Source organism: Rhinopithecus bieti, unplaced genomic scaffold, assembly GCF_001698545.2.
Source record: "Rhinopithecus bieti isolate Rb0 unplaced genomic scaffold, ASM169854v2 scaffold_26676, whole genome shotgun sequence".
Classification (NCBI taxonomy): domain Eukaryota; kingdom Metazoa; phylum Chordata; class Mammalia; order Primates; family Cercopithecidae; genus Rhinopithecus; species Rhinopithecus bieti.
Genome location: NW_016812009.1, coordinates 1,169,540 through 1,183,594, shown reverse-complemented (window position 1 = coordinate 1,183,594; position 14,055 = coordinate 1,169,540). Strand labels below are relative to the sequence as shown.

The 14,055-nt window shown below is 41.4% G+C and overlaps 1 protein-coding gene across 8 annotated transcripts in view; it reads right to left on the bottom strand.

Annotated features, from left to right (window-relative positions):
• The window catches only part of ABHD18 (abhydrolase domain containing 18), a 67,140-nt gene that overhangs the window by 29,715 nt on the left and 23,370 nt on the right, over positions 1 to 14,055 (bottom strand). For 7 of the 8 annotated variants that reach the window (XM_017895475.1, XM_017895473.1, XM_017895471.1 and 4 more), the window contains one exon: positions 10,403 to 10,503. The exons of the other annotated variant lie outside the window; for it this stretch is intronic. In XM_017895475.1, the coding sequence (XP_017750964.1) occupies positions 10,403 to 10,503 (101 nt within the window). The remainder of the gene's footprint in view (positions 1 to 10,402; positions 10,504 to 14,055) is intronic. 8 annotated transcript variants of the gene reach the window in all.

Below are 14,055 nucleotides of genomic sequence, written 5' to 3'. Positions count from 1 at the left end.
ATAAATTTTGAAGATTTCAGGGACCTTTATCAGTTGCCAAAATTGATATATTTTTTTTTTGAGGCAGAGTCTCTCGCTCTGTTGCCCAGGCTGGAGTGCAGTGGCCGGATCTCAGCTCACTGCAAGCTCCACCTCCCGGGTTTACGCCATTCTCCTGCCTCAGCCTCCTGAGTAGCTGGGACTACAGGCACCCGCCACCTTACCCAGCTAGTTTTTGTATTTTTTAGTAGAGACAGGGTTTCACCATGTTAGCCATGATGGTCTCGATCTCCTGACCTCGTGATCCGCCCGTCTTGGCCTCCCGAAGTGCTGGGATTACAGGCTTGAGCCACCGCGCCTGGCCAATTAATACTTTTATAATTTTTTACGCCTGTCTTTACTGCAATCTCTGAACATAAATTGTGAAGATTTCTTTTCTTTTTTTTTTTTTACAGGGGAAAGCGCGAACGCAGTCCCCCACTACCACAAATTATGCAGTCGAGTTTCCCACATTTGGGGAAATCGCAGGGGTCAGCACATCCGGAGTGCAATGGATAAGCCTCGCCCTGGGAAAACCACCTTCGTGATCATGGTATCTCTCCTGCCAGGTAAGTATAATTGTGAAGATTTCAAGGACATTTGTCACTTCTCCAATCAATACTCTTCTAATTTCTTATGCCTGTCTTTAATCTCTTAATCACATTAGCTTCGTAAGCTGAGAATGTACATCACCTCAGGACCACTATTGTACAAACGGATTGTAAAACATGTGTGTTTGAACAATATGAAATCAGTGCACCCTGAAAAAGAACAGAATAACAGAGATTTTCAGGGAACAAAGGAAGATACCTATAAGGTCTGACTACCTGCGGGGTTGGGCAGAATAGAGCCATATTTTTCTTCTTGCAGAAAGCGAGTAGGAGAAATATCGCTGAATTCTTTTCCCAGCAAGGAATAACCCTGGGGAAGGAATGCATTCCTAGGGGCAGGTCTATAGACAGCCACTCTGGGATTATCTGTCTTATGCGACTGAGATAAGGACTGAAATACACCCTGGTCTCCTGCAGTACTCTCAGGCTTACTAGGATTGGGAAATTCCAGCCTGGTAAATTCTAGTCAGACTGGTTGTCTGCTCTTGAATCCTGTTTCCTGTTAAGATGTTTATCAAGACAATGCATGCACAGCAGGACATAGACCCTCATCAGTAATTCTAATTTTGCCTTTGCCTGTGATCATTATTGCCCTTTGAAGCATGTGATCATTGTGACCTACTCCCTGTTCATACACACCCTCCCCTTTCAAAATCCCTAATAAAAACTTGCTGGTTTTGTGGCTTGCGGTCACCATCACAGTCCTACCAATATGTGATGACACCCCGGAGGCCCAGCTGTAAAATTTCTCTCTTTGTACTCTTTATTTCTCAGATTGGCCAACACTTAGGGAAAACAGAAAGAATGTATGTTGAAATATTGGGGGCTGGCTCCCCCGATAAAAGTGAAAAGGTGAGTGAATACTATTTATTTGAACAGTTAAATTTTGGCTCTGCTCAAGTCATATCACATTAGTTTTATAAAAGATTTTAGCTAAATACTGGTTTTCCAGCACATATAAATAAATATGTAGCTGTCTACTCCTTTTCCTCTACTAGTCTACACTCCTTTCAACTTTAATTTCTTTATTCCTGCCTGTATCTTTCCAGCAAGCCCTAATTCAGAAGTGAGAAGACGTTAAGTACCATATAGTTAAATAAATTACCTAAGGACAGGGAGCTGAGTGGCTGAGTCATGGCTGAGACATAAGTCTTCCTTATGTTAGACACAGGGAATTACCAGTACCTACACAGAATTTTTTATAGCCAAGGAAAATTTTTATGCAATTTTTTTTTCCTTTTTAGAATGAGTAGAGAACTACTGAATGCCATTTATGCCATTTAAAGACAGTAAGAATGATTTTTAAAACATTGGCAAAAACTATTGTTGTAATCATTAGAAAAAAACAGAGCATAATATTAAAGTCTTATTTTTCCTGCTTATAACATTGAATTTACTAATTTAGTTACATACTTATATTTAAAATCATACATAAATATATTTAGATTTACTGCTGTTAAAATCATCAAAATAAAGTAGCAGTGAAAATTAAAGTATTATTTTTCCTGCTTATCTTTATTTTATTGATATGTATTTAATAAAATTTAAATTTAAATTTTATTTTTTATTTTTTCATTTTTTTATTTTTTTGAGACCGAGTCTAAATCTGTTGCCCAGGCTGGATTGCAGTGGCACGATCTCGGCTCACTGCAAGCTCCGCCTCCCGGGTTCACGCCATTCTCCTGCCTCAGCCTCCCGAGTAGCTGGGACTACAGGTGCCTGCCACCACGCCCGGCTAATTTTTTGTATTTTTTTAGTAGAGATAGGGTTTCACGGTATTAGCCAGGATGGTCTCTATCTCCTGACCTCGTGATCTGCCCGCCTCGGCCTCCCAAAGTGCTGGGATTACAGGCGTGAGCCACCGCGCCCGGCCTAATTTTTAATTTTAAAGTTTAATGTATATATATTTAAAATCACATGAGTCTATTAATTTAGAAATACTGCTCTTTCTACTCTCTAATGAACCACTATTCTTTTATTTTATTTTATTTTATTTTTTTTGAGATGGAGTCTCACTCTGTCACGGGGGCTGGAGTGCAGTGGCTGGATCTCAGCTCACTGCAAGCTCCGCCTCCCGGGTTCACGCCATTCTCCTGCCTCAGCCTCCCGAGTAGCTGGGACTACAGGTGCCCGCCACCTCACCCGGCTAGTTTTTTTTGTATTTTTTAGTAGAGACGGGGTTTCACCATATTAGCCAGGATGGTCTCGATCTCCTGACCTCGTGATCCGCCCGTCTCGGCCTCCCAAAGTGCTGGGATTACAGGCTTGAGCCACCGCGCCCAGCCAACCACTATTCTTTTAAAAATAAAAACTAGATGAGTAGTAAGCATGAAATCAGAACAGGAATTATCTACATTTCGTTATTTTAAGTAGTATCTTACTTCTTTGGTTGAATTTGGAATATGGCATAAAAGTAACATCTGAAGTAATACTGAAAGGATAGCTGGTTTTGTTACACATACACACACAGATATATACATATACATACACACATATTTCTATAAATGGAATAAAATATCATGAAAACCTAGAGCAGTTTATTGGCAAGTATGCATAATTTAAAATGAGTGCCTGGTTGGGCCAAGTGGCTCAAGCCTGTAATCCCAGCATTTTGGGAGGCTGAGGCAGGTGAATCACTTGAGGTTAGGAGTTTGACACCAGCCTGGACCACATGGTGAAACCCCATCTCTACTGAAAATACAAAAATTAGCCAGGCGGGCGGACGTAGTGGCATGTGCCTATAATCCTAGCTACTAGGGAGGCTGAGGCATGAGAATCCCTTGAACCTGGGAGGCAGCGGTTGCAGTGAGCCAAGATCACGCCACTGCACTCCAGCCTAGGCAACAGAGTGAGACTCCACCTCAAAAAATTTAAATAAATAAATACATAAAATGAGTGTTTTATCCCTAAATATTTGAGGAACCTAAACCCAATTATGTGAAAAATATTTTTACCTCTGATGCTGAGAAACGAAAATCGTATAGAAGACATATAAACTATCCTCAAAGGAATATTAATATTTTACCAGAAGATAAATATTAAATTTTCCTGAACTTTTATTACAATTCAATCTTGGGTAAAATTTGAATACTAAATTATGCCATGTTACCATAAAATTATTTAAGGTTGCTAAAATGGACGTTTTCTTTTTGTTTTGTTTTGTTTTGAGACAGAATTTTCGCTCTGTCTGTCACCCTGGCTGGAGTGCAATGGCATGATCTCAGCTCACTGCAACCTTCGCCTTCCAGGTTTAAGCAATTCTCCTGTCTCAGCCTCCCGAGTAGTTTGGATTACAGGCACCAGCCATCATGCCTGGCTAATTTTTGTAGAGACAGGATTTCACCATGTTGGCCAAACTGGTCTCGAACTCCTGACCTCAAGGTGATCTGCCTACCTCGGCCTCCCAAAGCGCTGGGATTATAGGCCTCCCAGAGCCACCACATCTGGCCTGAATGCTATGTTTTAAAATATTATAGTTCATTTGGAATTTTGACATAAGTACCTTTCCAATATAGGCTGTCCAGAAGATATATCACAATTTCATGAGCTATTTTGCATTCCATAGGGAAATCCATATTTTGTGATCTATAAATCCCATCACCACAGATCTTTAGCAGTCTTAAAACTGTTCTTTTAAGGGAAAAGAATGCTTGCAGTTTCCGTATTTCATTTACCTGATATATTTTTCTCTACCTCAATAAAAACTGAAAGTGTGAAAAAGAGACAGAATCACAAGTAATGAACCAAACAATAATAGGACAAATAGGCTTCTCCCTGTGGATTAATCTATACTTGGCATAGCCTTAAACTTTTCCAACTTATTTGACAATATGACCAAAAGTTTAAAATCTGCACAAATCTTAAAAATACAGAAATTCGGCCGGGTGCGGTGGCTCAAGCCTGTAATCCCAGCACTTTGGGAGGCCGAGACGGGCGGATCACGAGGTCAGGAGATCGAGACCATCCTGGCTAACACGGTGAAACCCCGTCTCTACTAAAAAATACAAAAAACTAGCCGGGCGTGGTGGCGGTGCCTGTAGTCCCAGCTACTCGGGAGGCTGAGGCAGGAGAATGGCTTAAACCCGGGAGGCGGAGCTTGCAGTGAGCTGAGATCCGGCCACTGCACTCCAGCCTGGGCGACAGAGCGAGACTCCGTCTCAAAAAAAAAAAAAAACAGAAATTCCATGTTAAGCAACTTATGGCACAAAAATAATCAGAGTAGCAGGTAAGGAGATGTACATAAGGATGTTCATTGTGATGTTGTTTATAAGAGTGAAAAACAATGCAACTTAAATGTGCACCATAAGGAATTAGTAAATTATGGTAGAGTCACAGTATGGAATACCAAACAGCCATTAATGATAATCAACTGCATATTCATTGATTAATTAGGTCAAAAAAAGAGTAAGTATGGTTGTATGTGAACACATAGGAGAAAGATTAGAATATACATAAAATAGTGGTTATCACTCATTGGTGGAATTACCAATGATTTTTTTTTTCTTTTTTCTTATTTGCATTTTCTAATGCAATGAGATAAATTGCTGCACAAAAATGACAGGGGGAAAGAAAGGAAAAGTAGACGTCAATGTGCATCACCTGGGAATTTATAGTCTTTCATCAAAATAAGTTATGCTTTAAATCTGACTAGAAATTGTTGAAAAAATATTAATTATTTTGTAAAAATATGACACTGCAGAGACAGGAAGTCAACTTGTTTCCCCATTCCTGTCACTAACTGGAAAGAACCCTTCCTCAATTTCCAACAGATGTTGAGGAGTACTTCTGAGTCTGAGTAAAATCACATAATTTTCCTCCTTTCTTTATGCTTTATAGCTTGTATAACTGTCCAGATAAGGTGGAGAATCTATGAGAAAGGGACACATAGTTCCAGGGAGTGAAGTGATGATATGTAAAAACTGAAAGTTTCTTTTCCTTCTATATCCTTTTGCCTACAGGCTAAAGAGCTACACATTCACTTATGTTTAAAAAAAATTTTTTTTTTTGACACAGGACCAGTCATGCTCTGTCACTCACGCTGGAGTGCAATGGTACAATTATAGCTCACTCTAATCTCGATCAGGCAATCTTCAGCCTTAGCCTCCTGAGTAGGTAAGACTAGAGGCACATGCCATCATGGCCAGAAAATATATTTTCTGTTTTTTTTTGTAGAGACAGTGTCTTTCTATGTTGCCCAGGTTGACTTAATGCTTTTTTTTTTTTTTTTTTTTTTGAGACGGAGTCTCGCTCTGTCGCCCAGGCTGGAGTACAGTGGCCGGATCTCAGCTCACTGCAAGCTCTGCCTCCCGGGTTTATGCCATTCTCCTGCCTCAGCCTCCCGAGTAGCTGGGACTACAGGCGCCCGCCAACTCGCCCGGCTAGTTTTGTATTTTTTAGTAGAGACGGGGTTTCACCATGTTAGCCAGGATGGTCTCGATCTCCTGACCTCGTGATCCACCCGTCTCGGCCTCCCAAAGTACTAGGATTACAGGCTTGAGCCACCACGCCCGGCCATGACTTAATGCTTTTAATAAAGCATTAATAAGACAAAGCATATCTAAAACAGTTAAGGCTGGGTGCAGTGGCTCAAGTCTGTAACCTCAGCACTCTGGGGAGCAAAGGCAGGAGGATCACTTGAGCCTAGGAATTTGAGATCAGTCTGGACAATGTAGTGAGACCCCTATCTCTACAAAAAAAAACTAAAAAAAAAATTAGCCAGATCTAATGACATCAGTCTACAGTCCCAGCTACTCAGGAGGCTGAGGTGAGAGGATCACTTGAGCCAGGCAGGCTGAGGGTGCAGTGAGCCTAGATAGCACCACTGCATCCTAGCCTGACTGACAAAGCAAGACTCTGTCAAACAAATAAATAAATACATAAACTAGCTACATGTTTATGTTTTTTATATTCCCTGCACACTATTTTCATTCTTTTTTTTTTTTTTTTTTTGAGAGGGAGTCTTGCTCTGTCGCCCAGGCTGGAGTGCAGTGGCGCGATCTCGGCTCACTGCAAGCTCCGCCTCCGGGTTTACGCCATTCTCCTGCCTCAGCCTCCCAAGTAGCTGGGACTACAGGCGCCCGCCATCTCGACCGGCTAGTTTTTTTGTATTTTTTTTTAGTAGAGACGGGGTTTCACCGTGTAGACCAGGATGGTCTCGATCTCCTGACCTCGTGATCCACCCGTCTCGGCCTCCCAAAGTGCTGGGATTACAGGCTTGAGCCACCGCGCCCGGCCCATTCTTTTTTTTTTTAAGATGGTGTTTCACTCTTGTCACCTAGCCTGGAGTCCAATGGCATGATCTCAGCTCACCGTAACCTCAGCCTCCCAGGTTCAAGTGATTCTCCTGCCTCAGCATCCCGAGTAGCTGGGATTACAGATGTCTGCCACCATGCCTGGCTAAATTTTTTTGTATTTTTAGTAGAGATGGGGTTTCACTATGTTGGCCAGGCTGGTCTCGAACTCCTGATGTCAGGTGATCTGCCCGCCTTGGCCTCCCAAAGTGCTGAGATTACAGGTGTGAGCCACCGTGCTCAGTCTCATTCCTTATTTATCACTTTCAACAACCCTATGAGATTAAGTGTTATTAGTCCTACTATATAAAGCCTGGTTCAGAGATTAAGTAATTGACATTAGGTCCATAAGTAGTAGACTCAGGGTTCAATCCCAGATCTGTTTAATTCCAAAGTTCTAGCTCTTTCCACTACATGACATTGCTTGCCTTTCATTCAGAGGCTATCAACAGAAAAAAAATATAAATTTAAAATAATGCCTTAGGGGTAACAAAATAATGGACAGCTGACTACAACTTTTAATTGGGTCTATCAAACCGGTCTTTGGTTAGTTTGCACTTTATAGGTTCATTTACAGGGTTGGTTAAAAGGTTAAGTAGGTTTCCATGACAGAATAATCTCTTCTTGACTGAAGAATTTTTCAAACGCCCATACATGTATCACTATTTTATCATTGCTATTGCAGACAAAATCTTTTTTTTATTTTGAGACGGAGTCTCGCTCTGTCGCCCAGGCTGGAGTGCGGTGGTCGGAACTCAGCTCACTGCAAGCTCCGCCTCCTGGGTTTACGCCATTCTCCTGCCTCAGCCTCCCAAGTTGGGACTACAGGCGCCTGCCACCTCGCCCGGCTAGTTTTTTGTATTTTTTAGTAGAGACGGGGTTTCACCGGGTTAGCCAGGATGGTCTCTATCTCCTGACCTCGTGATCCGCCCGTCTCGGCCTCCCAAAGTGCTGGGATTACAAGCCTGAGCCACCGCGCCCGGCCCAGACAAAATCTTAAAAGGAGAAAACACCTACTAACCAGAAACAGCAAATAGTTTATTATCAACAATGTAGGGGAAAAAAGTATTTTGTTCTTTTTAAATAAAATTAGTTATAACATAAAATAGAGAACTGTGTAAAGATCTAGGTTCAACACTGATTTAGAATTAAAAACAACTTAAAAAACCCATTATCAAGCCAGGCACAGTGGCTCACTCCTTCTGTAATCCCAGCACTTGGGAGGCTGAGGTGGGCAGATCATTTGAGGTCAGGAGTTCGAGACCAGCCGGCCCAACATGTTGAAACTCCGTCTCTACTAAAAATACAAAAATTAGCCGGGTATGGTGGCAGGTGCCTATAATCCCAGCTAGTCCGCAGGCTGAGGCAGGAGAATCACTTGAACCCAGGAGGCGGAGGCTGCAGTGAGCACCACTGCTCTCCATCTAGCCTGGGCAACAGAGCGAGACTCTGGAGACTCTGTCTCTAGCCTGGGAGACAGAGTGAGATTCCATCCCAAAAACAAAACAAAACACAAACCATTAACAGTGGCTGAGCGTGGTGGCTCATACCTGTAATCCCAGCACTTTGGGAGGCGAGGCAGGTGGATCCCTTGAGACCAGGAGGTTGAGAACAGCCTGGCCGACATGGCAAAAGTCCATCTGTACTAAAAATAAAAAAATTAGCCGGGTATGGTGGCACACGCTCATAATCCCAGCTACTCAGGCGGCTGAGACATCAAAGTCGCTTGAACCTGAAAGGCAGAGCGTACAGTGGGCAGCACTGCACTCCATCCAGCCTGGGCAACAGAGTGAGACTCTGTCTCAACAAACAAACAAACAAACAAAACCACTAACAAGACAGAGCTAAGAATAACCTCTGTGGCCGGGCGCGGTGGCTCAAGCCTGTAATCCTAGCACTTTGGGAGGCCGAGGCGGGTGGATCACAAGGTCAGGAGATCAAGACCATCCTGGCTAACATGGTGAAACCCCGTCTCTACTAAAATACAAAAAACTAGCCAGGCGTGGTGGCGGGCGCCTGTAGTCCCAGCTACTCGGGAGGCTGAGGCGGGAGAATGGCGTGAACCCGGGAGGCGGAGCTTGCAGTGAGCCGAGATCGCGCCACTGCACTCTAGCCTGGGTGACACAGGGAGACTCCGTCTCAAAAAAAAAAAAAAAAAAAAAAGAATAACCTCTGTACTCTAACAAAGATCCAAAAAGCCAGTTATCAACTATTGCATAATTAACCACTTAGGAACCTCAGCTATTTCAGAATATCTATTTACATTCTCAAACTGACATGCTAATTACATACCAATCCTGAGGCGCTTTACTTAGCTGAACTATGTAGTCTGTCTAGTCTAAGTTACCATGTGTTTTTTAGTTTCTTCACTTAAAAGTACTTCTTCTTCCTATTATAAAATCAACACATGTACATGGTATTTTTTTTTTTTTTTTTGAGACAGAGTCTCACTCTGTGGTCCAGGCTGGAGTGCAGTGGTACAATCTTGGCTCACTGCAACCTCCGTCTCCTGGGTTCAATCAATTCTCCTGCCTCAGCCTCCCAGGTAGCTGGGATTACAGGTGTCTGCCACCACACCTGGCTAATTTTTTGTATTTTTAGTAGAGATGGGGTTTCGCCATGTTGGCCAGGCTGGTCTAGAACTCCTGAACTCAAGTGATCCAACTGCCTTGTCCTCCCAAAGTGCTGGGACTACAGGCATAAGCCACCATGCCTGACCTAAAACTAAAAATTTAAATGCCAAAAATCTCTCCACTCAAAGAGATAAGCAGAGTTTGTATATTCATATATATCCTTTGGAAACTTCTGTGTGATTATGTGTGCATACTTGTATATTTACAAAAATGGAACTAAAAAATCCTTTGTATTATCTTCTTAAACTTTCACATATTGTGACCATATTTCCATGTCACTAATGGTACCCACAGTATGGATAATTAATCACCTACTGTTGAACATTTAGGCATTATCTTTTTTTTTGAGATGGAGTCTAGCTCTCTTGCCCGGGCTGGAGTGCAGTGGCTGGATCTCAGCTCACTGCAAGCTCTGCCTCCCGGGTTCACGCCATTCTCCTGCCTCAGCCTCCCAGGTAGCTGGGACTACAGGCGCCTGCCACCTCGCCCGGCTAGTTTTTTGTATTTTTTAGTAGAGACGGGGTTTCACCGTGTTAGCCAGGATGGTCTCGATCTCCTGACCTCGTAATCCGCCCATCTCGGCCTCCCAAAGTGCTGGGATTACAGGCTTGTGCCACCGCACCCGGCCTGCATTATCTATTTTTTGCAACTATAAACAATGCTTCAATGAATATCCTTGTACATATACTCCTTATGTTCTTAGAAGAATTAAAATATCTTCTAATTCAGCCTTTTCAATAATTTAGACCTGCCTTGTTACTCCTAATTTCAAATAACATAGTGTTGACATTATAATTTTAATGAACATAAATCACATATTAATTCATCTTTTTGAACAAAAGATTCTTACCTTGCAATAACAGATTCAATTGGCATGATATCAGGCACATAGTGAGCCATAGGGGAAACAAAGTGTCCATCTAAGATCTTACAATCTGATTGCTCTTCAATCTAAAAGAAAATCAAAACCAAGATGTATGCAAGAAAACTAAGATATCTTGGTCTATCATGGATGTTCTTCTAATAAAAAGTTCTATTCAATTAAAATCATGTTTTCAGCACCTACCATGTAAACTTTTTGTGCCACTGTACTTTATCATTAATTATTCTGTGTGCATAATCATTGAGTGTATTATAGGGTACATGTGATGTTTTGATACCGGCATACAAGTTGTAATGATCAAATCAGGGCAATTGGGGTATCCATCACCTGAAGCACCTATCATTTCCTTGTGTTAGGAACATTCCAATTTCACTCTTATTTCAAAATATACAATAAATTATTGTTAATTATAGTGACTCTATTATGCTATCAAATAGATCTTATTGATTCTAACTGTACATTTGCACCCATTAATCATCTCCATTCTATCTTCCCCTCCCTGCTACTTTTCTTAACCTCTGACAATTATCAATCTACTCTTCATCTCCATGAGTTCAATTTTTAAAAATATTTAGCTCCCACATGTGAGTGAAAACACATGAAATTTGTCCTTCTGTGACTGGCTTAATTTACTTAACACAATGTCCTTCAGTTCCATCCATGCTGTTGCAAAGGACAAGATTTCATTCTTGCTTATGATTGAATAATATTTCACTGCATATTTGTACATTTTCTTTATCCATTCATCTGCTGGTGAACACTTAGGTTGATTCTGCATCTTGGCTACTATGAACAGTGCTACAATAAACATGGGAGTGCTCATATCTCTTTGATACAGTGATTTCCTTTCTTTTTCATACATACCCAGTGGGGGGATTGCTGGGTCATATGGTAGTTCCAGTTTTAGCTTTTGAGGAAGTTCCATACTGTTCTCCACAGTGGTCGTACTAACTTACATTCCCACCAACAGTGAACGAGGTTTCCTCTTCCTCTTTCTCTACATCCTCACCAGCTTTTATTATTGCCTGTCTTTTGAATAAAAGCCATTTTAACTAGGGTAAATGATATATCACTGTAATTTTGATTTGCATTTCTCTGATGATTATGATGCTGAGCATTTTTTCATATACGTGGTTGGCCACGTGTATGTCTTCTTTTGAAAAATGTGAAATGTCGGCCAGGCGCGGTGGCTCACGCCTGTAATCCCAGCACTTTGGGAGGCCAAGGCAGGCAGATCACTTGAGGTCAGGAGTTTGAGACCAGCCTTACCAACATGGTGAAACCCTGTCTCTACTAACATACAAAAAATTAGCCTGACGTGATGGTGCGCGCCTATAGTTCCAGCTACTCAGGAGGCTGAGGCAGGAGAATCACTTGAACCCGGGAGGCAGAGGTTGCAGTGAGCCGACATTGAGCCACTGCGCTCCAGCCTGGCAACACAGCAAGACTCTATCTCAAAAAAACAAAAGAAAAATGTAAAATGTCTATTCAGATCTTTTACCCATTTTAAAATCAGATTATGATTTTTCCCTATTAATTTATTTGAGCTCCTTATATTCTGGTTCTTAATTCCCTGTCAGATGAGTAGTTTGTAAACATTTTCTCTGATTCTGTGGACCACTGTGTTTTTAAAGACATGGTTCCTGCCTATACACACTTCTTTTCCTTCCATATCCTTTACTATAATCTACTTGAAAAAATAAACTATAAATAAATCACATTCATACACTGACATGCAATAACTCAAAATAAACTACTTGTTAAGAGAATTCAACAACATTCAACAGTATAAAAATAATTGTTAACAAATTTCAAAAATAAGTTACCATAATCAAATAAGGGTTGACATCAAATATGTTACAATGGTTCAGTGTCAGGCAATCTGATGTAGAGTCATGTCAACGTAGTAAATGAGAAAAAAACATAATTTCTATATGTCTAAAAAAAGCATTTGTTAACATTCAATACCTAAACTTATTCTCCCCTCCAATAAGTATTTATTTTCTTTTTGTAGAGACAGGATCTCACTATGTTGCTCAGGCTAGTCTGGAACGCCCGGCCTCAAGCCTCCCAAAGTGTTGGGTATTAAGGCATGAGCCATTGTGTCTGGACTAATTATTTCTTAAAAATTTCAGGTCAATAGTAAAAAAATTAAAGTAGCATTGAATTACCACATATTTTCATTCAAATCAGAAACAAAAACGTATCTGTGGATGATGTATATATCTAACTTTTAAAAAAATTAATTAACTAATTAGTTAATTTTTGGGGAAACGGGGTCTCACTCTGTCACCCAGGCTGGAGTGCAGTGCTGCCATCCTGGCTCACTGTATGCTTCACCTCCCAGGGTTCAAGCAATCCTCCCACCTCAGCCTCCAGAGTAGCTGGGACTACAGGCATACCACCACACCCAGCTAATTTTTACATTTTTTTGGTAAAGACAGGGTTTTGCCATGTTGCCCAGGATGGTCTCAAACTCCTGGACTCAAGCAATCTGCCCGACTTGGCCTCCCAAAGTGCTAGGATTACAAGCTAGCTTGTTTTGTTTTGTTTTGTTTTGAAACAGTCTTACTTTGTTGTCCAGGCTGGAGTGTGCTGGCGCGATCTCGGCTCACTGCAACCTCCGCCCCCCCGGGTTCAAGCGATTCTCCTGCCTCAGCCTCTCGAGTAGTTGGGATTACATCACCATGCCCGGCTAATTTTTTTTATTTTTAGTAGAGACGGGGTTTCACCATATTAAAAACCACCAGGCTGGTCTCAAACTCCTGAGCTCACATGATCCACCCATCTCGGACTCCCAAAGTGCTAGGATTACAAGTGTGAGCCACTGCACCCGGGACAAGCTAGTTTTTTAAAAAACAAATTCTAGGTCAGGTGCAGTGAATCACACCTGTAATCCCAGTACTCTGGGAGGCCGAGGTGGGCAGATCTCTCGAGCCCAGGAATTCAAGATCAGCCCGAGCAACATGGCAAAAACTCTTTCTCTACAGAAAATACAAAAATTAGCTGAACGTGGTGGCATGTGGCTGTGGTCCCAGCTACATACGAGGCTGAGGTGGGAGGATCACTGGAGTCCAGGAGGTCACGGGTGCAGTGAGCCATGACTGCGCCACTGCAGTGCAGCTGGGTGACAGAGTGAGACCTTGTCTCAAAACAAAACAACATTTTGTTTTGTTTACACACACACACACACAATTTTTTTTTTGTAATCAGCTGGACAAATGTCATCTATTAAATGACTCACATATTTTTGCAACTGACTTAAAACACTACTATTACTATGTACTAAACATTCGTATATTTCTGCCAGTTATTTTCAATCCTTCATTAGGTCTTATTTGCCTACCTTTTATTTCTGCACCCATATCATGCTGTGTTGATAACTGCAGCATTTTAATACTCATTGTTATATGACTGAACTAGTCTGTTTACAACTCTTCCTTTCCAGAGTATTCTCGATCTGATTTTACTCTCAGCATTTTCTCAAAATAATTTTAGGATGCTTTTATGAATGTAGGTTCCATGTTCAATACTTTAATTGAAATTGCATTACATTTTAAAAAATGCTTAAGGAGACATACTATCTCTATAAAACTGAATTTTTTTTTTTTTTTTTTTTT